A 23,791-nucleotide genomic window follows, 5' to 3' on the forward strand; every position below is an offset into this window, starting at 1 on the left:
AAGGGACTGAATTAGAATGTCCTCTAAGACTTCTCCTGTCCTATAGTCAAGTTTCTTTTAATGACTAGATCATCCAGATAATGATTCCTTGAACAAACACTTATCAAGTGACTGTTTAGGTACTCCACCGGTCAGTTACAGGTTGAACAAGTTGAACAGGATGTGTGCCCTGAGCGGGTGTTCAGCCTCCAGGGGTGCCAGAGCTGTCAACAAGCTCTAACAGGTCGTCAACCACAGATTTGTTTATTGCTGATACCAGAGCTTAGCGCCTGCCACATACTAATATGTAATAAATATTTGTCAAATGAATGAATAATATTTGAAATAATAAGTGAAAATAAGAATATTCACATTGTATTATGCAAAAGCAAAGAAAAGAGGGGTTCATTTTAACTTTGAGGATATAGAAAAAACTTTACAAAGGAGGTAGTATTTGAATTGAGTTTAGAAGAGTGAAATAGTTTTTGACAGAGAAGGGTAAGGATGAGGATATTCTAGACTGAGGGAAGAACATGAGCAAAACCAGAGAGACATGAAAGTGTATGTCCGCCTAATGACCATCACCCTGGAAGCTGGAATCAGGTATAAAGAGGGAGAAGAGCATTTCAGGCAGGAGGAACAGTGTGGGTGAAGACTTGGTGCCTGGAAGGAGCATGGTAAATGTGAAGAACTGGGAGAAGTTAAGCATAGCAGAATCATACGGTTTTAGAAAAAGTAGTACAAAACGAGACAAGAGAAGTAAATGGGGACTGATTTATGAAGAGCCTTGTAAACCATATTAAGTAGTTTGAAGAAGTATTGGAAAGAAAATGATCAGATGTTCAGTTTGGAAAGGTCACTCTGGCTGTGCTATGCAGATTGAACTGAGGCGACAGGGTTAGGAGACCTTTTAGAGGCTGTGGGAGCAGCTATGCTCCAAAATAACCTGCGTGACTGGGAGGTTCATGGTCATATTAATAGAGGTAGAACAAACACCCAAGGATGAGGAGGCTGGAGGGTAGTGAGACTGCCCTGTGCAGAGGGATGAGTAGGTATTTAGGGCTAAAACTCAGCAGAAGTCAGAGCTGAGAATTAAAATGTGCGAATTACTTGCTTACAGGTGATAGATCTCATCCTCCTTTAAGTATGGTAATAGGTGACGTCGCCCTGGGGTATTGCAGAGGCAGAAAAGAAAGGGGCCAAGGATAGACTGTCTACATTTTAGAGGAAACAGAGCCAGGGAAGAATATTGAAAAGATTGCTTAGTGAGATGGAGGAGCGCCAGCAGAGTTCAGCTGAAGCAACCACAGAGAAATGAGTTTCAAGGAGTGTCTTGAGATTTCAATTTCCTTCTTCCTCATCACTCCTGCCTGTCAGTCATGAGGTCCCCTGGCCCTGGCTCATTCCTTTCTCTGCAGATTTCACTCCACCCCTCTGCCACACACTTTGCTCTAGGACCACCGAATGGTTTGTATCTACCCTGCTTTCCCCCGCTCCACGCTGTCTGTAACCTTCATTGCTTTGCTGAGGTTGTCCCACCTACTTGGACACCCTTCCCATCTTTCTCATCTTGGTTGACTTCTCCTCCTTTCAGCTCGGCTCAAACACTACCTCTTTCAGAAGACTTCCTTGAACCTCTTTGACATCTTTGTACCTCTAAACCTCACACAGTGCCTGAATGTGTAGTTTCTTGGTACTTGTTTTGGTATTAAATTAACCTTAGAATCTGAATTTCTCTGGTCTCCTGGTTGCTTTTCCTTATTTCTATTCTCTCCCAGCCCTAGAGCATTTAATTTAAAGATATAGCAATAATTTACCTAAAGTACTGTATCAGCCAGAATCCAGTAAAGAGACAAAACAGTGTACCAGTTATGGTTCTGGCAGCTTTATTGAGGTATAATTATCATACAATCAATGTAAATATTTAAAGTGTATAACTTGATAAGTTTTGACATATGTATATACCCGTGAAATGACAACCACAGTCAAGATAATACTCATCATCCCCCAAAGTTTCCTTGTGCCCTTGGTAATCCTTACACCTGCCCTTCCCTGCCTTGCCCCTTCCCTGTTCCTATGTAACCACTAATCTACTTCCTGTCCTTATAGAGTTTATGAATTTTCTAGAATTTATATAAATGGATTCATACAGTAGGTGCTTTTTTGTCTGGCTTATTTCACTGTCTGGCCTAATTATTTTGAAGTTGTGTGCATCAATAGTTCACTCATTTTTTTTTTTTTATTGGAGTATAATTGCTTTACAATGGTGTGTTAGTTTCTGCTTTATAACAAAGTGAATCAGTTATACATATACATATGTTCCCATATCTCTTCCCTCTTGCATCTCCCTCCCTCCCACCCTCCCTATCCTGCCCATCTAGGTGGTCACAAAGCACAGAGCTGATCTCCCTGTGCTATGCGGTTGCTTCCCACTAGCTATCTATTTTACGTTTGGTAGTGTATATATGTCCATGCCACTCTCTCGCTTTGTCACATCTTACCCTTCCCCCTCCCCATATCCTCAAGTCCATTCTCTAGTAGGTCTGTGTCTTTATTCCCGTCTTGCCACTAGGTTCTTTTCATTGTATGGGTATACCATAATTTGTTTATCCGCTCACCTATTGAGGGACATTTGGGATGTTTTCAGATTTTGTCTGTCACAAATAAATCTGCTATAAACATTCATGAAGAAGTCTTGGGAATTCCCTGGTGGTCCAGTGGTTAAGAATCCACGCTTCCACATAAGAAGAATTGAGCATATTGCATCAAAAGCCACACAAAGGCATGCCCTCACTTGTGTAAAAAGTTACTAAATGTCTTGAAGTCTTCCAAGACCTTATTAGGGAAGGGGCACTAGGATCTGGTGTAAGAAGATTGTTTTACGTTGATGTTATTTTTACAGTATAGTTTTAAAATTTTATTTTAAGACATGTATGTATTACTTTTTCCATAAGAATAAAATTATTTACAAAAATAAAAGAAAACCCAACTGGAGGAATTGCTCTAGAATAGGAAGAATACTCATGGTCATATATAGGAAGGAAGAGAAGGAGAAGTGTGTGTGTGGACAATTTTCTGGAAGAAATGGCAGAAATTTGAGAATGTGCTGGCAATCTCACTTTTTATTTCAATTAATTACTAAGGAAGTTAAGGAGTAACAAGTTATGTAGGTGACTTTAGGTGAGTAGTGGTGATGTGCATGAGAAAGGGAGCTAAAAATGGATAAATGAAATGGTTGTTGAGTGGTGTGGAGTGCTCAGCTAACCTGAACACCATGACGGGAATTAGCACCTATCCAAGTATGACTTGCTCTTAAAGAGATTTCTATTTCTTTACATTGTTCCAAAAAGTTAAATAGAAATGTAGCTATTTTTCTATCTTATTTTCCTCTCACTCTCTTTTTATTTAACATGGAACACTAATGAAGGGTGACTTTACAACTGTAATATTAAAAATATATATTATAAAAAAAAAAAAAAAAAAAAGAATCCACGCTTCCAATGCAGAGGGTGCGGGTTTGATCCCTGGTCGGGGAACTAAGATCCCACGTGCCGCGCGGCTCAGCCAAAAAATTAAAAACAAAAAACAAAAAACCAACCAACCAAACAAAAAGACATTCATGAAGAAGTCTTTGTGAGGACTTAAATTTTATTTTCTATTGGCAAATACCTAGGAGTGGAATGCTGTGTCAGCCAAACTGTTTCCCAAAGTAATTGCACACTCTTACATTCCCACCAGCAATGTGTGTTACTCTAACCAGTGTCCTGTGAATGATGAGGTCTCCCACTGGCTAGTGGATGCATGAACTCCCCACCCGTGTGAGCTCTGAAGATCACACCTACTGTTCCTTTCGGGAGGTGCATGCCCCGGCTTCAGGTAGTTTCCTCACCTGCCTGCACTGATCAGCAGATCTCCAGAGGTTTCTCTGGTACTGTGCCCTACACACTCCTATCATCTTGGCCTCCGCAGATGCCCAGCTCCATCTCCTCAACTCGGATGCTACTGCACTCCCCCTGGGTTCCCACTTCTTTCTCTGTGGCCTGGAAACTCTCTCCAGGCAGTACACTGGGAAAATCCTTAGGGCTCACCTTCTTTATTTCCTTCTTTCAGGATTCACTGTCCTGTATTGCCTGAAGTTCACAGTCTGGAAACACTGTTTCATTAATTTTGTCCAGTTTCTCAGTTGTTTGAAGCAGTAGGTTAAATCCAGTCTCTGTTCCATCTTAGCCAGAAGAGGAAGTCTAATCAGCACCAGTTATTTTCACAGAGTTTCTTCTTTGACCTATGGGCATTTGAAGTGTGTTTTTATTTATTTATTTATTTTGGCTGTGCCGCACGGCTCGTGGGATCTTAGTTCCTTGACCAGGGATTGAACTCGCACCCTTGGCAGTGAAAGCGCGGAGTCCTAACCACTGGACCACCAGGGAATTCCCTGAAGTGTGTTTTTAAATCTCCAAATATTGGGGAGTTTTTTCTGGGTATATTATTATTTATTTCTAATTCAATTCCACTGGCCAGAGAAGTTAATATAAGATTTCAAGCTTTTAAAGTCTATTGAGGTTTGTTTCATGGCTCAGCATATAGTTTATCTTGGTAAACATACCATGTATACTTGCAAATTTACCAAAAAATGTGTATTCCGCAGTGGTTAGGTGTGGTGCTTTATAGATGTTGATTAAGTCATGATAGTTGATAGTGTTATTTATGTCTTCTGTATCCTGATATTTTGTGTATTCTGTCACTTGCTGAGAGAGGGGTATCAAAATTGCCAACTGTGATTTGGTTGGATTTGTCTAATTCTCTCTTTAATTTTATCAGTTTTTGCTTCATTTAGTTTGAAACTCTGTTATACATCTACATACACATATTATGTTTATATCTTCCAGATGATTGACTCTTTTGTCATTATGAACTGTCCCTTTTATTCTCTAATAATACCCTTTGTCTTGAAGCCTATTTTATCTGATCTTAATATAGCCACTCAGCTTTTTAATGCTTATTGTTGCATGGTATGTCTTTTAAAATCCTTTTACTTTCAATTTATTTGTGACTTTGTTTTTAAACTGTGTCTCTTGTATACGGCATATAATTGGATCTTGTTTTTTATCCAGTCTGGAAAATGTGACTGAAAAAAACACTGATATGGTTGGATTTAGGTCTACTATTTTATTTTCTGCTTGTCCCATCTGTGTTTTGTTCCTCTGTTCTTTCCTTACTGCCTTCTTTTGGGCTAATTCAATATTTTTTAGAATTCCATTTTAATTTATCAATTGGATTTTTAGTTATACCTCTTTGTATTAATTTTAGTGGTTTCTCTAGGGATTAATTTATATATCCTGAACTTTGTGCAGTCCCATTGCATCACTACTTCGCATAAAATGTAAGAATCTTGCAGCAGTATAGGTCTAATTTACTACCCCATCATTTATGCCGTAATTGTAGTATAAATTATATTTACATTTGTTGTAATACCTCACACACGGTGTTATAATTTTTTAAACAGTCACATACATTTTAAAGAAATTAAGAGAAAAAATAATATTCTATATTTACCTTAATATTTCCCATTTCTAGCACTCCTTATCCTTCCCAAAGATCCAACTTCCCATCTGGTATAATAATTTTTCTTCAACCTGAAGTACTTTCTTTAGCATTTCTTGTTATAAAGGCCTGCTAGCCATTAATTCTCTTAGTTTTTGTTCATCTGAATATGTTTTTATTTTGCCTTCAGTTTTAAAGGACATTATTGCAGAATATAGAATTCTGCATGACAGTCTTCTTTTCCTTTCAGCACAATATATATGTGTGCATGTGTATATATATATATATATATATATATATATATATATATATATATATATATACATATTATAATCTGGTAGTTAATACAGTTTATTGGCTTTTGCCCCTTTTTTGTTTTACCTTTCCTACTCCCTCACTTGTGCTCTTGAGATCACCAGGCAAATCAACTACCTGCATCTAAGTCTTTTTTTCAGAGTCTGCTTTTGGGGGAACCCAAACTGAAACATGTTCAGTTTACGTTATATAAATCTGTATACGAATATACAAATACTTTCTTTTTTTCCCATGAAAAAGACCATTTGCTAAACAAATGTATTCTTTATATTCACTCATTTATTGAGAAGCTGCAGTCTCCTATGCATTGTGAAATTGAACTGGTAACTTGTATTATTAGTTATTTTTATGTCTTTGGCACTTTGTGTGTATATGCATGCAAGTATATATATATATTCTTTCCTTCTACCTATCTACTTATCTATCTCAATAAAATACACACTTGCTCTTAAGTTCATTGACAATTAGAACTCTGACTTCCTCTTAAGTATGTCTCTAAAATCTAATACAGTTCAGTGCAAACAGTAGGTGCTCAACAAGCGTTTCTTGATTGATCATTGATTGATCATTCTTATTTTTAGGCTTCACATACACTATGCATTGTTATACACAAAGTCAACATATAAAGTTGATATTAGATAATTTACAAATTAAGGAATTATTAAATTTAACAAATATTTGCACGCCTCCTATAGGCAAAAGCATGGTGGAGGCTATGAAGTCAGAATGCAGGAACATAATATGGTGTGTGATAGGCTCTATACAGCAAATAATTCAGTGAAAAAATGAGTTTACAGAAATAAATACTATTTCATAGAGGGGAAGGATTAGGACTGAGCGATAGACATGACTGGAAATAGCTTCCAGAAGTAGTAATTATTTGAGAAGGGCCTTGAGGAATTGGTAGGATTTAAATAGACAGAGAACGGGGAGGGTGCTCCAGTGTTGGAGTGCAGGGTGAGAAATCAATGGTAATGAAGCTAAAGAAAGATGGAATAACACGGAGAATGAGGGTAAAGGGACCTGAATGAACATGGGGTGTGTGAGTAACCAAGAGAATGGCCTGACTGAGGGTTAGTTTCCTATTGAGTAACGATAGAAAATAAGCAATGAAGGGCCTTTAAACCCAAGGCATGTAGACTTTGTCACTGAAACAAGAGGGAATTTTTGCAGGATTTTTTTAACGTGAACTATAACTAAAGTAGAGATTGAATTGAAGAGGATCAGTTTGGCATGTTGCACAGAAAGAGCAGGGATGAAACACGGCTGATGGCATAGAAACCCAGTACAACTTGCTGTCTAGAATCTTCAGGCCTCTTTAGCTTTCCGTTTAAGTGAAGATTATTCCCTTTTAGGTAATCTGTGCATTTAAAATAATTATTTTCGATTTGTCATCGTGCTTTCTCTTTTAGATCATGGTACTTTATTCATTTTAAAAGGTTATCAGTTTTTTAAAAAGTCTAAGCAACCAGAAGATTGCATTCTGTTCTTTCTGGACTATTGAGAAAGAGGGCTGATAGAAACATAATGACTCCAGTCTGGTTTTTTTCGTTGAATTTTAAGATTTTTTTTTTGTTGTTGTTTTGTAATTTTAAACTTTTGTACTAAATTTTAAAATTATGGTTACACAGATGACTTTATACATCCCAATTCTGAGATTTAGATGGAGTGTTATTATGAATGTTGTCATCAGAAAGTCACTGTCACTCTGAATTATCTTAGTTTACATATTGCTAAATTTCAAGATGATTTCATTACTTATAGAAAGACTTTCCTCCTAAGAAAAATGAAAGTCAATGGAAAAATATTTAACTAAAATTCACTTTATAGGAATGCTTTTATGTCAATCTGGTGATGTACACATGCACTTTGGGATACCATTGATCTCATATTCTACTAAGAATATATTAATTTTTTAAAGAACCTTTATCACCTAGGTATAACTTGATCATATGCACATCAGGAATGTTTTAGAAGTTATTTTCATCTACCAATTTTCCATTTCCTTTAATCATTATTAAGTAGTTAAACTATATTCAGTTTAAAAAACAAAGGCATTACCTTTTTTTATTCTTGTGCTTCAGTTTGGCTTTTCACTCAACAAGCACTTATCAATCACATCCTATGGGAATGGCACTGTTGTGTGCTGCGGTATAAAGAAAACTCCTAGTAAGGTCTCCTCAAGGAGCCTGTTTTCAGGTAGGCAGCCAGACTTGTAGTTAACAAGATGAAGTGTTTCAACTGCTCACAGGGCTCCAAACAGGATACGGCAAGATAAACAATAATAGGATAAAGCGAGGAAAAAAAATCAGGGCAAGCTTTATAGAGAAGGTGAGAGTTGAATTGAGTTTTAAAAGATGAAAACGTTTGGAGATGAGAGGGCTGGGGAAAAATGGAATTCCTGGTAGAGGTAAGGATTTAGGTTTCTTGAACTGTCTGATTCTGTGGTAAACCAGCAGCACTTTTGCCCAGGTTAGCCTCCCACTGTGGATGAAAATGGAAAGGAAGGTTAGAGTCAAAGAAAATTTGTTTTTCTTTATAATAACTCAGAGCCTGCAAGTGATGATAATAAGCATCTCAGTGCACACTATGAGGTATGTTGTGATGCACATTGTGATATGTAAACACTTGATAGCAACTAATGTAATTCCTGAAGCCTCCTCTCTTTTGGGAGCTCAAATGAGACAGTCTTCCTCTTGCCCTGTCTCAGTTTTCTTTCTTTCCATATCCAACTTCAGATGAAACTATTTGAGAGCAAGTCCCTGGCACTGACAGTGTTGATAACAATTTGCATCTAGAAACTTGGACCAGGCTCATAATTCATATTCGATAATATTTCCATATCAGACCCCCCTAAATTTCAGATCCTCTCCATTCTTTCAGTTCCTTCAATTGGTAAGAAATACTATTTGTCTGTTGTATTCCAGAGGTACTTTGCCTGTTATATTCTCGGTACTTTGGTAACATTAATGAATAAAAGGGACAAAGATCCCTGACCTGATGGGACTTACATTTTAGTAATCATCACAACTGCTCTGGAAAATTGCTTTTTTTCTCCCACAGAGATTTATTATTAAAATTAGGTTGCTGGGCTTCCCTGGTGGCGCAGTGGTTGAGAATCTGCCTGCCAATGCAGGGGACACGGGTTCGAGCCCTGGTCTGGGAAGATCCCACATGCCGTGGAGCGACTAGGCCCGTGAGCCACAATTGCTGAGCCTGCGCGTCTGGAGCCTGTGCTCCGCAACAGGAGAGGCCGCGATAGTGAGAGGCCCGCGCACCGCGATGAAGAGTGGACCCCACTTGCCACAACTAGAGGAAGCCCTTGCACAGAAACGAAGACCCAACACAACCATAAATTAATTAATTAATTAATTAAAAAAAAAAAAGAATAAAGAGACTTTAAAAAAAAAAATTAGGTTGCTATCTAAGAAAATGATTTTCTTTTACGGGCTTTGTATAGACACTGGGGTGGGAAGACATTTTTTTATCTCTGGGGAAAAAGGCTTTTTTGTAGCTGGGGGTTCTGTAAGGCTAGACCAGTATGATGTGGCATATTTTCTCTAGTTTATCTTGTAAGAGATGAAAGTTTGAAGGCACTAAAAATATAGTGGTTTCAGAGACAGATAAGTGGGTGAAGGGAGAAATATTTAAAGACAAGTTATTTGAAGCTTTCCTTGCCTTGGCTTTAGTGAGGAGAGAGAGAGAGAAGACAGCCACCAAATGACTAGTGCATCAATTATAGCTTGGGTATACTTTATATAGACAGAAGAGAAACATAGTAAGAAAGTAGAAACGACTAAATAGGAGAGAATTCTGTTATGGCATTTAAAAAAACCCAATTATTAAAAATGCAGTAAATTTGAAATAGAGTATTTTCAGTTTTACTTTTTGTTTACAGCTCTTATTTGTTACTTCACAGATGCTGTGCCTGTTCCCTCAGAAAAAAGCCCATCTCTGCAGACAAATGTGAGTTTCGACAAGAAATCAGACAGTACCATTACAAATACCGTAATAGAAAACCCTTTGCAAACGTCTCTAGAAAAGCAGCCAGCTGCAAAAAGTTTTGAAACATTGACAACTTTACCAGCATTTTGGCCATCTAGTAAAGAAGAGTTCATCAACCCTAATTTAAGGATATCAAAGTCGGATTCTACTTTCTATAACCAGAGCTCTGTGGAGACACTCTATGTCTCTCCCTCATTCAAAACATTTGACCCAGTGAAAGAGACTGTAATCAGTAAGGACCATCAGAAACCAACAGAATCCGGCCTGGTTCAGATGGAGGGTGAAAACCTCAAGACCTTAACCACATGGGGTGAGTCTACAAAAAACAAGCAGAAAACCTCTTTTGAAGTACTCTTCTTTTACTTTTCTCTGCTTTCTGCCTCCTGTTTTTGTTCCCTCCTTTTACTCTCCATCCATTGGTATTAAGAGAGGTACTTGAGCTGGGAAAGTCCCTGTTTATTAAAGGGCTAATAGCAGTTCATCTTTGTGGGTTACAAGTGCTTGATTGAAGCACACATTCTGAACAGTTTTGATGCAGAACAAATTAGAAAGAACTAGCATTAAAGAAGAGCTTCCTGTTAAACATTTAGGCTAATTATTAAAAAACTATATGAAAAAAATTCGTTAGTATGTATATCGGAATGTATACACACACACACACCCATATATATATATATGGGAACATATATATATATATATATATATATATATATATATATATATATATATATATAGGAACACATGAATATGTGTGTGTGTGTTTTCCCTTTTTTAAAAGAGCTGTGTACTGATTCCAAAAACAGGTGGAGAATCTCTTCCCTTTTCTGTCTTACAAAACATTAAGAGGGTTGCAGTATTCTTTAGACTGGATAATAAAGGATAAAGCCAGTTGAGATTCCAGGTCGTTGGCCATCAGATATTAAATCCTACATTTTTATAATTACACTTTCTTCTGTAAAGTTAATTAGTAAAAGAATAACTTGTTTGCTGGTGCATTTTTCAAAGACTAAGTAGTTTATTGATTCTTATATATGATAATGCTAACTAACTCATATAAATATAAAGTTTTTAATATAAATCTTTTAAACTGCCTCAAATTCAGGTCAGAAGTACAATATAAATACAAACAATGGAAGCCAAAATGTTGAGGTTAAAGAAATTTATCTTGGTGCTAGTAAGGCCACTGAATAACAAAAGACTCTTCTTACTGCTCTTTCCAGAATTTTTTTGAATTGAGTAGCCTAAAAATAAGACTAATTCTTAGTTTTGTCACCAGATCAACTTTTCTGCTGAGACTGCTGATGGAGAAGCCAATTAGTACTGGTTATGACAGCCATGTTAGTTTATGTGCATGGCTATCCCCTGGGAAGTTGTTATTTTGATTCATTTCTTTCACAAATACCACAAAAAGAAAATTGAAAATAAATTTTGGTCACTGCTTGTGTACCAAGTACATTTAATTATAAAAATTAGCAAGAAGTTCCTCTAAAACCAGTTAACAAGGAAGACTTCTTCTCCTACTTAAAATGAAGTAGATAGCATTAGTCTAATCCTCCACCAAAAATACTGGTTAAAGCTGGAAAACTATTAGAAGTCATCGTAAAACAACCAAGGTAGAAAACACATGATGGGTCAGGATCCTAGGAAAAAGGATTGTGATATTGTGATATAATAAGAAATATATATTTGGTCTTCATCACTGATTCCTGGCACAGAGCTCCTGAAACCCTTGTAATTTCCTGAGTGATAGGAGAGAGAGGAGCATCTTTTATTATTCATAATAAGCCCTTTCAAGCCCACCCCTGACCTGTGGGGAGAGGAGACGGGGTGGATGCTGAGTTAATCATCAGGGGCCAATGATTTGGTCAATCATGGCTACGTATTGGAACCTCTGTAAAAACCCTAAACAACGGGGTTTAGAGTGCTTCCTGGTTGGGGAACACATAAAGGTTCTGGGAGGATGGCACACCTGGAGAAGTCATGGCAGCTCTGTGCCCCTATCCCATACCTTGCCCTATGCATTTCTTCCATTTGGCTGTTCCTTTATAAACCAGTAATAGTAAGTAAAGCATGTTCCTGAGTTTTGCGAGCCATTCTAGCAAATTATCAAACCCAAGGAGGGGACCATGGGATCCTTCAATTTATAGTCAACAGATCAGAAATAGAGGAGACCTGAACTTGCAATTGGCATCTGAAATGGGGGGCAGTCTTGAGGGTTTAAACCCTTAATCTCTGGGGTCTGCACTAACTCTGGGTAGTGTCAGAATTGAATTAAATTGTAGGACACCCAATTGGGTGTCCACAGAGCACAGGAGAAATCCTTCGTGTGGAAACCCCACACATTTGGTGTCAGAAGTGATGTGAGAAGAGTAGGAAACTAGTTCACATTTAGTTGGTCCCACATTCACCTCAGTTTTCCCCGCTTGCATCGTTTGCTTATTAGCAGAGCAGGATGATAGAAGCTGAGGGAAAATTAGAGGCCTGGGCTTTCCACAGTCTCACTGAACTTGGGAGGTAGGGTTGGAGTTTGGGACTTCCAAGGTGTCAGGGACTCAAGGGGCCAATATTCCAGAGGGAAGGGAATCGCAGAGAAAAAGTCCATAAGTCTTTGTATAATTTCTTATTGTTACATTTGCCTGCTGCTAAACTCATGTTCTGGATAAGATGCCGAGAATCGAAATGGGAAGCAGCCAACCGGTTTAGCCATCCTAAATGGGAAGAGGCTGACGAGCTAATCAGAGATTCTCATAATCTTGTGGCACTAAGAGACAGAGGTTGGAGTTCAGGATATGCCAAATTGTAGGGGCTCTGGTAAATACTTTGTGCTTTCAGCTGGGCTCTCTAACAGGCTACACCCTAAGCATCAGAAGTACACTCTAGGAGTAAGGACAAGCCAGAAATAGAACAGTCCTCCCAAATGCTGAAACCGAACTTCAACTAGAACAAAGTGTCTGGAAGACAATGAAATCCTTTCTTGAGAGCTGCTACAATTTTTCATGCATAATGTTTGGCATTCAACAAAAAATTACCAGGCATACCAGGAAATGAACAAATGACCAGAAATACAGGAGAAAACAGACAACAGAAAGAGACTCACAAATAATCGAGATACTGAAGTTTCAAGGTAGGTACTTTAAAATAATTATGATTAATATAATCAAGAAAACAGAAGAAAAGATGGGGAATTTCATCAGAATAGAATACTACTATCTATAAAAAAAGAATCAAATGAATTCATGAATTCCAAAGCTGAAAAATATAGTAACTGAAATTAATACCTTGAGGGTACTGTTCAGTTCACATGGCCTGAGACGTCAAAAGAGAGAGTTCAGCACTGGCAGAGAAGCTGAAAATTTATGAGGGAAACCCTGAAAGCGAGGGAGACTCAGATGGAGTCTCAGATTCCATTTATAAACTCTGCCCAAATCCTTGACTGACTGCTAAACTGTATGTGTAAGGGAAGACCCCAGTGACTTGTGGAAAAATAAAAGAACACTGGAAATTATAACTATGTGGGTAAATATAAAATACTAGATATTTTATTTTTAATTCTAATTTGAAAAGTAACATACAACTGTTTAAAGCAAAAAATTTTAATACTGTATTTTGGGTTTTAAAACTTATGTAAATGTAATTACATCACAACATAGCACAAAGAATGGCTGAATTGCATAGTTGTTAATGGCACAGGTTCTGGAGTCAGACTGCCTGGGTTCATAATCTCAGCTCAACCACTAATTGTGTGACCTTAGGCAAGTCCCTTGACCTCTCTGCATGTCAGTATCTCCATCTATAGGACAGAAGTCATGATGGCACTGCCACATGGAACACAGAGGCCGTTATAGGAAAGGATTCGAGGTGAGAGAAAGGAGACAAGAGCCGGTGGGTGAGGTAGGGGGAGAGATCCCAAGATGAAGCATGATGTGGGGAAGGCAGACTAGAATCCAGACCAGAAAGAGAGTCACCTCATGCTGCGGGCCCGTAAGGAGAGAGGAGAAAGGCTGTACCAGATGTGAGGGAAGGGTTCTGTTGTTTTTAATAATTTAAATGCGTTGAGCCTTCGTGGGCCACACTCTGTGTCATAACCTCAGGATCTTATTGTCTGAGGTCACCTACCAAGCCTGAGGGTTTGGAGTGGTAAAAGGGCTGTGAAGAGACTGGAGATTTAGAACAGCCAATCTAGAGAATGGAAGAGGGAGCTGATAAGACACTGAGAAGACGGAGGAGTAGTAATTTGTAATCCAGATTTGCAGCCGCCTGTGCTTTTCTCCTGTAGCGCTGAGCATCCCAGGGATAGGAATGAAAAGGGTAGATATTTAAATTGAAATAGGATTAGGACAGGGATTGGGGAACTGCAGCCTTTTGGTCCACAGCCTGTTTTTGTAAATAAAGTTTTATTGGAAAACAGCCACACTACTCAGCTTGCATATTGTCTTTGGCTGCTTTTGTGCTACATCAGCAGAGCTGAGTAGTTCAAACAGAGACTGTATGTACCACAAAGCCTAAAAGATTTACTCTCTGGTCCTTTATATAAAAGGTTTGCTGACTCCTGAACTAGGAATTAGTAGCAGGTAAGGCAGATGATGTGTTGGCAAAGGGGTAGCTAGAAAATGGCTGAAGTGGTGGATCCTGGGATTCTAGACTGGACAAGAAAGGAGCCAGAACCAGGAGGCACTGACAGAGAGAAAATAGAAGGATCGTTGCATCTATTGTCTCAATGAGGCCAAAGTGTAGGTGTATTAAAAGGAATGTAAGAGGAATCTAAAAGGCTGGAAGTAATTGAGAAGAAAAGTAATCTTGGAAAACAAGATTTCAGAGTAGGGCAGTTGTGAGTGATGACATATTCTAGGGAATACTCAGAGGAATGGCTGAAGGTCATTGTGGTTGAGGAATTCAAGAAATGATGAGGCCAGGATGGATGGCTAGTCTCAGATGACGGAGGATAAAGAAGATAGTACCTATTTCCTGGTTTTCTTTTAAGAAATATTTGTTTACAGGAAGGCTCCAGGTCTGATGTTATAAACTCTTTGGAGATAATGAGCTGGGCAAATTGAAAAATACTTGCACACTCATATTTTAGCAGTTCGCAAATATCAGGGAGGCTGTCTGAGGCAGCCACCGAATACACGTTAGTGTCTTTACTGAATGAGAGGGATGGATTTGCTGCAGCGACCTCCTTTGACCCTTTGATGATAAATAGCTCTGTTCCTAGAACAGCCCATTCCTTCTGCTTCTCTGTTTATTTGGAGCTCAAACTATTGTTTTAGGTTGTTAGTCGTTAGTTTATCATGCACGCTAAAAAGGAAGAAGGAGCTAGTAAGTACTTAGAAGCCAGATCTGGTGGCAGGCAGCTTTCATTATAGTCTCATAAGCCTCAGTTAGGGTAAGTGTGTTAGACGCACTGGATTTTACTTTCTAATTTGGGGGAGGAAAAAAAAATCTATACATTCTCACGTTGCGATAGTTGTGAGCATTCTCACTGGCTTCGTCCTTTCTTTCTGTCTCATCGGTTCCATTTTCTTACTCTGAATTTCAGCAGTAGTTGTTCTTTGTAGCTGTTTTTCAGTTCACCTTTGCTGGGGAAAGAAACCAAACATGACACACACACAAAGGACTCATTAACCATACCTTTTTCTTTTGGGCTATAAAAGCCTTCAGAGCTAGAACAATTAACAGTTTCCCTAAGAAATGGGGAAAGTGATAGAAAACAGTTCTGCAGACCATCTCAGCTAACTCTGAGCTACTGGTCAGGCTGATTCAGAAGCACCGCGCAGAGCAGAGCATTGACGGGAGAGGGGAGTCTTATCACCTGCCGGGGAAGTCACAGCACAGATGCTCCCTGTCCCCCAGACACGGCCCCGACAGCTCTTCCAGCTGCGCAGCCCCTGCCTGCTTTTGTACAGACAAAAAGACACACTGATTTGATTTTTTTAATTTAGTGAACCAAACTTATACTTCATAGGTAAGTGAGCAAACTCATCTTTAATCCAGTAATCCAATTTTCCTAATACAAATGTTGCATAAGTGATTTATAATCACTTATAATGAGGCAGACTTATTAGCATTTCTCTGTGTTACTCCTAAATCAGGTTCTTTTGTGTAGCTTATTTATAATAATGGCATTAAAAGTAAAATTTCAAATATTACATTAAAAAAACTGAGATCTAATTCATGTACCATAAAATGCACCGTTTTAAAATGGACAATTTAGTGGTTTTTAGTATATTCTTAGAGTTGTACAGCCATCACTACTGATTCCAGAACGTTTCCATGACCCTCAAAAGTCCTGTACAGGGACTTCCCTGGTGGCGCAGTGGTTAAGAATCACCTGCCAAGGCAGGGCACACGGGTTTGAGCCCTGGTCCGGGAATATTCCACATGCCACAGAGCAACTAAGCCCATGTGCCACAACTCCTGAGCCTGTGCTCTAGAGCCTGCGAGCCACATCTACTGAGCCCTCATGCCACAACTATTGAAGCCCACGCACCACGAGCCCGTGCTCCACAACAAGAGAAGCCACTGTGATGAGAAACCTGCACACCGCAACAAAGAGTAGCCCCCGCTCGCTGCATCTAGAGAAAGCCTGCGAGCAGCAACGAAGACCCAACACAGCCAAAAAATCAATCAATCAATTAATTAATTAATTTTAAAAAGTCCTGTACACATGAGCAGTCACTCCCAGTCCCCCTCACCCCAGCCCCTGGCAACCACTATCTACTTTCTGTCTCTCTGGATTTGTCTATTCTGGACATTTCATATGATGGAGTCATGCAATATGTGGCCTTCTGTGACTGATTTCTTTCACTGAGCATCATGTTTTCAAGGTTTATCCATGTTGTAACATAAATCAGTACTTCATTCCTTTTTATGGCTGAATAATATTCCAATGTATAGATAAACACATTTTATTTATCCCTTCATCAGTTGATGGACATTTGAGTTGTTTCCACTTTTTGGCTGTTATGAATAATTCTGTTATAAAGATTTTTGTAAATGTCTCATTTTTTTAACCATAGAACAAAATCACAATAGTTTAATTCATGTGTGTAGGTGACTTGACAGCCATTATATATCAGTGAGGAAGACTGAAAGAGATGAATTGGACAATGAAAAAAAAAAAATCCCTCTGTTGTACAGTGAACTGTTTAGTTGACCAAAGACCTGCTGCTAGCAGAAAAATTTCCATTTACTGCTAAAGAGAGTTTTTAAATATTTCCAGAAGTGTATTTGTCATCTTATTTTTGCAGCCCAGTACTTCCAAATGCTTTTTAAGTTTAAAATTGTAATATGATAATTAACAGACCCAATGTTATTCGTGAGTATAAAAAGTTAGAGATAACACATCAGCATTTGGAATAATTTTGTCAGTGCTATATATATTCAAGTGAGTGCAACATTCATTAGCATGCATGTATCACACAGTGAGATTTTTACAACCAGCCGTTTACTGCAGCTTATTTGCAATATTCTCTGCATTTCAGCTCTGGGGGGTGGACTGTATGAAGAGGATGCTTGTTAACAAATAACCTCCTTAATGAGCCAGAGAAGGGTCACTAAACAGGCAGGGAGATGCACCCTGAAGTGCAGTGTGCAGCGTCTGGCACAGCTGCAGCGTGTTTGGAAACAAAAGTAAATTGGCCTGCGGCAATTAGAGATGAAGTGGCTTTTTATGAGCAAAAGCATCCTGTAGCCTCTGAATCAAAGCTGCAGAACTGTAAATAGTGAGAAGCTATTTACTCAGCAGTTGTAGCTACAAAGCAGAAGGAGGGTGGGCATACAGTAAAAAGCAGTGATTCTCAAACCTGAGCATGCAACAGAAACGCAGGTTTGTTAAAAATCCGTTTCCTGAGCCCAACCCATCCCCGCAAGTGTCTGATTCAGTTGGTCCGGGGTGGGGCCCAAGAAGTTCATCTCTAACAAATAACCAGGTGCTGCTGCTGCTGGTTCAGGAACCACACCCTGAGAAACACTACACATGAAGTGGAATACCAGATGTTCATCCCGTCACACGTGTGTGACTGTCATAACTGTGTTATCTTTACATGGATAACATGATATTAATATTTGACTCAAATATTATTTTCCTCCCAGCCTTCTTAAATGTTCCTTATGAAATCATTCTTCCTGACCAGAGTGAATTATTTCTAGAATAGTTTCTTAGTACTCTTAACATATGTGTTTTGGGTCCTAGAATCTTAGAATCTCACCAAGGATATATAGTTCTGTCACATGATGCGTTGATCTGGCCTGAAACATTCCTGCCAAACGGTCATTCAGGCTGTGCATGAGCCCCATGAGTATCAAGAAACTCACCACTTCCCAAAGGAGCTCATTTCATGTGCGGAAAACCATGACTATTAGAAAGTTTTCTTTTTTAAATTGGGCTGAAATCTCTTTTACTATTACTTTCACCTGTTAACCCCAGTTCCAACTTGTGCACAATATGAGAAAAGGGAGATAAATATTACTAAGATTTTGTGACTATTTTCCAATAACCAAATATAGCCTCTTACCCTTTGTCCTCCTATCACTTTTTGAATAAAGATTTGCATATCCATCAACCATTCCTTATATATCTTTATGTAAGGAATGGTTGTCATATTCCCTCACCATCCTGGTTGCCTGCCTTCTCAATTTTATATCCAGAATTTAACATAATTCTCTAATACTGTAAAAATAATTATAATATAGTAGAATGGTGTGGACTTAGAGCTTAGTGGGTTAGATTATATGGTTTAACATCAGAGACTAGAATTTGAGTCTCATCTCTGCCCCTTTTTAGTCCTGTGATCTTGGGAAAGTTTCTTTGCCTCTTTGAGATTCCTTTGCCTCATGTTTTAAATGGGGTTATAGAGACTTCGCTGGTGGTGCAGTGGTTAAACATCCGCCTGCCAATGCAGGGGACACAGGTTTGAGCCCTGGTCCGGGAAGATCCCACGTGCCACGGAGCAGCTGAGCCTGTGCGCCACAACTGCCGAGCCTGTGCTCTGGAGTCCGAGAGCCACTACTACTGAGCCCACGTGCCACAATTTCTGAAGCCTGCACGCCTGGAGCCCATGCTCCACAACAAGAGAAGCCACCGCAATGAGAAGCCCGCGCACCACGGCGAGGCGTGGCCCCCACTCACCGCAACTAGAGAAAGCCCGCGTGCAGTGTGCAGCAACGAAGACCCAACATGCCAAAAATAAATTTAAAATAAATAAATAAATTTATTTAAAAATAAAATAAAATAAATGGGGTTATAAAGCCTACTCCACATGTTGTTATTGGAGTGTGGTGCTAAATAAAGAGAATTAGAAAATAGCTATTTGAAAAGCAATTTAAATCCTTAGACTTTTCCTCCTTGCCAAATAGATAAACAATTGCCCTGAATATTCACCCACTCTTACAACCTCTGGCAGAAGTCTGGAGATTTGTTTTCTGGAGAAGGTAGGTGGAGGGTCTCTGAAATGAGAGATGCTAGGTAGAGTTGAGTGTGCAGGTCCTATAACAAACACTACAGGATTAAGTGACCATATGCAAACCAAATGCTGAATGCTGAGAACCCTGTCCCCTTTCCCTGCTAGACTCCCAGCACACCGGGAGCCAGATCTTTACCTTCTAGGCAGGAGAGAGAAACTGTTCTCACAAGACCCTATAACTCTCAGAGGAGAGAACCAAAGATACTGACATTAGTGGTTCCCCAACAGATGACCCACTCAGATGACTATACACTGAAGCTCAGTGTTGACAAGTCTCACACTTACACTCAGAGCTTCCAATCAACTTTGTAATTTTTCATTCTTAATCATAAGCAGACAGCAAGGTGTTCCAGACATCTGAAAGAAACTTCTAATGTGGAACATTGAAACAAGGGATAAGAGAATATGTTGCACCCATGAAACAAAAACAGGGTGTTACAAAAAGAATTTCTGAGAACCCCCAAAAAATAGGTCTTGGAAGTTAAAAATATAAGAGCAGAAATTAGCAACTCAGTGGTAGGATTGAAAGCTAAAGTTGACAAAACTCTCTGAGGAAGTAGAGCACAAAGGCAAAGGTAGGGAAGATGGGAGAGAAAATGAAGATTAGAGGACTATTCCAGGAGGTCTAACACCTGGACTAGTTAGAGGTTCGGAAAAAGAATACAGAGAAAACAGAGAGGAGAAAATAAATTATTAAAGCAGTAAAGAAAATTTTCTAAAGCTGAAGGAAATGAGTTCCTGATTAAAAGTCAGTTGACTTTCAGTTGACCTCAACGAATAAAAAAAAGTCACCCTTGGGGCACACAGAGAAGCCTCCAAACACGGCAGACCAAGAGGAAATTCTATGAAACTTCAGAGATAAAACCGTTACATACAGTTATATACAATGAATGGAATGGCTCCCACTCCAGAGCAGCAATACTGGAAGCAAGAAGACAGTGGAATTTTGCCTTCACAAGTCTGAAAGAAAGGATTTCTGACCCAGAATTCTTTACCTAACCAAATATCATTAAGCCTAAAAGTAGAACATGGACATTTTCAGACATGCGAGTTCTCAAAATTTTACTTTTCGTGCATCCTTTTTCAGTGAACTACTGGAGAACACGCTGCTCCAGCACGAGGGTAGACCAAGAAAGAGAAAGACCTGGGATATAGAAAACAGGAGGATGGCAAAAGGGCATGTCAGATGACAGCTGTGAGTGGAGCTCAGAGTGTCGCTGTGTGACTCAGAACACAAATATGTGGAGGCTTGCGTCATTGGCATGCCCATTACCACGTACCCTCTTTTTAATCCAAGGATAGAATATCTGGATAGGGCTGACCTAGATTCTTAAGTGTGCTTGTCCTGTCTTGACCGTGTGTTAATGAAGTTCCTACTTTCCTTTTTGTGTCCTGCTGCTGCATCAGCTGAGAATACTCATTTCACCCCCCAAAAGTTTTGTGATTGGAATTCTTTCCTGAGAACTGGAGATAGGCCTCAGAGGGCTTTGAAGCAGAAAATAGAAGCTGCCTGCCCTGGCCACATTTTTTTTTACAGGAGGTCCAATTTAGTTTAGAAGGACGTGAATATGTAAAATAAATAAAATTAATATAGAAAGATAAGTGCTAAATGGTAAGCATTAATTCCCCTCTTCTATGACTTATAGTCAATACGTTTGTTTTGTTTTGTTTTGTTTTTTTAAGTAACAAGCCCAGAGTTAGTTACAAAGACTTTAGCACTGGAATTTGCCAATTTTTACCACCTAAGACATAAGTGAACGTAAATAGACATTCCAAGGAGACAAGAAAAAGTTCTGTGCCCAGGAAAGTTTGGAAAACACTTGAATAAATTACAGGTGGCCCTTGAACAACATGGGTTTGAACTGCATGGGTCTACTTATACATGATTTTTTTCAATAAACACGTAGTACAGTACTACAGGATCGGAGGTTGATTGAATCTGCTGATTCAGAACCTCGGATATGGAGGGCCAACTGTAAGGTTATACAGGGATTTTCAAATGTGCAGAGGGCCAGCGCCCCTAACCCCCATGTTCAAGGGTCAGCTGTACTGTCGATTTCTCAGAACCTTAAATCTGCTAACGGACATTGTTAATCTCCTAATGGGAGGCACAGTATGCAATTGGCTAGTCTTGACTTTGAAGCCCTGTTCTCACAAAACATCTTTTTACATCTTAAGGAACACAGTGTTCCCCAGAACAGTTCGGGAAATAATGATTTAGAATGAAGTGTGAAAGAAGAGATTTAATATGATTTTGCCTGAAGGGAAGTTTAAAACGTTATCAAATTTTTAATTTTATGGAAAATAAGCTTAGAATGCTTTTTATTTTACTTACAGTTTCTTGGTGGGAAAAAAAAAAATTATATACATGTGCTGAAGTGTCCTGGATCTCAGATGGGCTGGACTCAGTCTTGACTATATTTGACCATTAAGAGGAAAAGACTAGTTCTATAACTGTGGGGTACTTGTAGTTGGTTGTTCATTTTGCCATAATATTTTCTGTCAAAAAAGAAAAATGAAGGAATCTAAGTTACAGGTTTCTTACACTTTCTACTTTAAATGTCAACTTAAAATGCTGGCAGTGAGTAGAATACCATGTAATACTTTACTTTTCTGCTCTCTCTGGTAAGTGTAGTGTAAAAATATATTGGGCAAGGTTTGAGAGTCAAGATGAATATTGATATTTCTATTTTAGTTTCATTTCCATGGTATTATTGATATATAACACATCTTTAGATTCTCTCTATTTCCTGCTTTGGGTTTATTTGGGCTTATTATGACGAGTTAACATATAAAATTCTAAGTAATTTATTTAAGTTGAGACCAGATAGGATTTTACACTGTAAAATGATTTTAGCTATTACTGTCATTTGTATGTTGCCTAATCTTTGTCTGTCATTTATACATTTTAGTTTCAGCTGCCTCTGAGGGAGCCTCCTCCTTTTCTACTTTATCCGCGTCATCTCCTGATCCAGCCTCTCCAGAGAAGTCTGTTCATCTCTCACCCCCAATTTTGGCCGGACCTTCCTTCTGGACTTTGTCCCATCAACAATCTTCTTCTGCCTCTGTTAAAGATAAAGATAAGACAGCCAGGGTTCATCACCCTTTTGCTCCTAGGGGCCCACTGTCCTCTGATGAAGAGGAAAATGACCACCTCAACCTACTGGAAATTCTTCCAGACAACTCTGATTCTGCCAAAAAGAAGACAAGTCCTATTTCTAGCAGTAATTGGGTAGCATTTTCCACCCAAAATGTAGACCATTTCACCTCTATGTCCTGTTCTAGTTTTCAGGCAACCAAAGACCTGCCTAGGGAGCCTGAAACAAACGAATCCACTAACGTTCTTCTAGGGGAGGTGAAAAACGCAATAGTTAAATTACATGAAGATCTGAGCATGGTGATACAAGAACTTAATGTCATCAATAGCCATCTGGTAAGCATGAGTGGGAATAGTCCACAAATAAACAAGTCTCTTCAGTTTCCCCAGTATTCTGAGGGGGGCTCACATCGAGTCTAACAATCTCAATAGCCATTTTTTTATAGAACTCATGTGGTGTCACTTCCCAAGGACTAAGAAGTTAACCTTTTATAGATTCTCATTACTATGGCAAAAATAGGGTTGTTGGTTTGATTTTTCCTTGTCAGGTTTATTAAACAAGTATATTTCAAACCAATAAATTCATTTGGGTGGTTTATTTTTTACAGAAACAAAGAATCACCTTTGATAATATTTTCAGGTTTAGATATTAGTTCATTTGAAACTGAAGAGAATTTCATTCTTCCATGCTCTGTACTTTACCTCAAAATACATTGAGCACTAGTGAAAGTTGTGGTCAGACTTCAAACTGCAAATGACTATTCTAGAGCTTTTGGATAAATTGGTAGTAAGAAGCCCTTCATTTTCCATCTGTTTGGAGATTCATTGTTAACAAACCTTTGCCTTGATTTAGGAGAACTGAGTCTGGAGTATACATTTCACATGTTCTCATGTCAAGTTTCAGGTTCTGCAAACCAAGGGCCAGAAATCTTTCCCTTCTTGCGAATGCCACCGTTGGTTGAGAGTTAAGTTGAGACAAGTAGGACATGGAACAGGTGGTTTGTTGTTGTTGTTGTTGTTAATGTATATTGCAAAGTGAATTTAAATGTGTACTCTTTTTCTTGTATTTTGGAAAATAAATTTGGTATTTTTCATCTTACATGTATCTTTTTAATTCTTTAAGACTGCCTTTCAAGTAGAAATGTCTCAATTATTTATAGGGAAAATGCTCTGGTTTTGGGATTACAGACCATTGTTTCTCAATCCTGCTGCAGATTAGAGTCACCAGAGGACTTCCCTGGCAGTCCGGTGGTTAAGACTGCATGCTTCCACTGCAGGGGAAGTGGCCAGGGAACTAAGATTCCTCATGCCAAGCAGTGCAGCCAAAAAAAAAAAAAAAAAAGGTGGTAGAGTCACCAGAGAAGCTTTTGTTTTATTTCATATTTATTTGAAA

At 38.8% G+C, this 23,791-nt stretch overlaps 1 protein-coding gene across 2 annotated transcripts in view; it reads left to right on the forward strand.

Moving 5' to 3' along the window:
- ENTHD1 (ENTH domain containing 1) overlaps nt 1-23,497 on the forward strand; it is a 69,391-nt gene extending 45,894 nt beyond the window's left edge. The window contains exons 3-4 of one of the 2 annotated variants that reach the window (XM_082420654.1): nt 9,755-10,150; nt 22,214-23,497. In XM_082420654.1, coding sequence (XP_082276780.1) covers nt 9,755-10,150; nt 22,214-22,818 — 1,001 coding nt within the window. In that variant the 3' untranslated portion in view covers nt 22,819-23,497. Of the gene's footprint in view, nt 1-9,754; nt 10,151-22,213 lie in introns of those variants that run through there. The other variant, XR_014252495.1, reaches the window with a different exon arrangement.
- Nucleotides 23,498-23,791: the final 294 nt, after the last annotated feature.

The sequence above is a fragment of the Balaenoptera physalus genome, assembly GCF_965194825.1.
Source record: "Balaenoptera physalus genome assembly, chromosome: 13".
Lineage (NCBI taxonomy): Eukaryota > Metazoa > Chordata > Mammalia > Artiodactyla > Balaenopteridae > Balaenoptera > Balaenoptera physalus.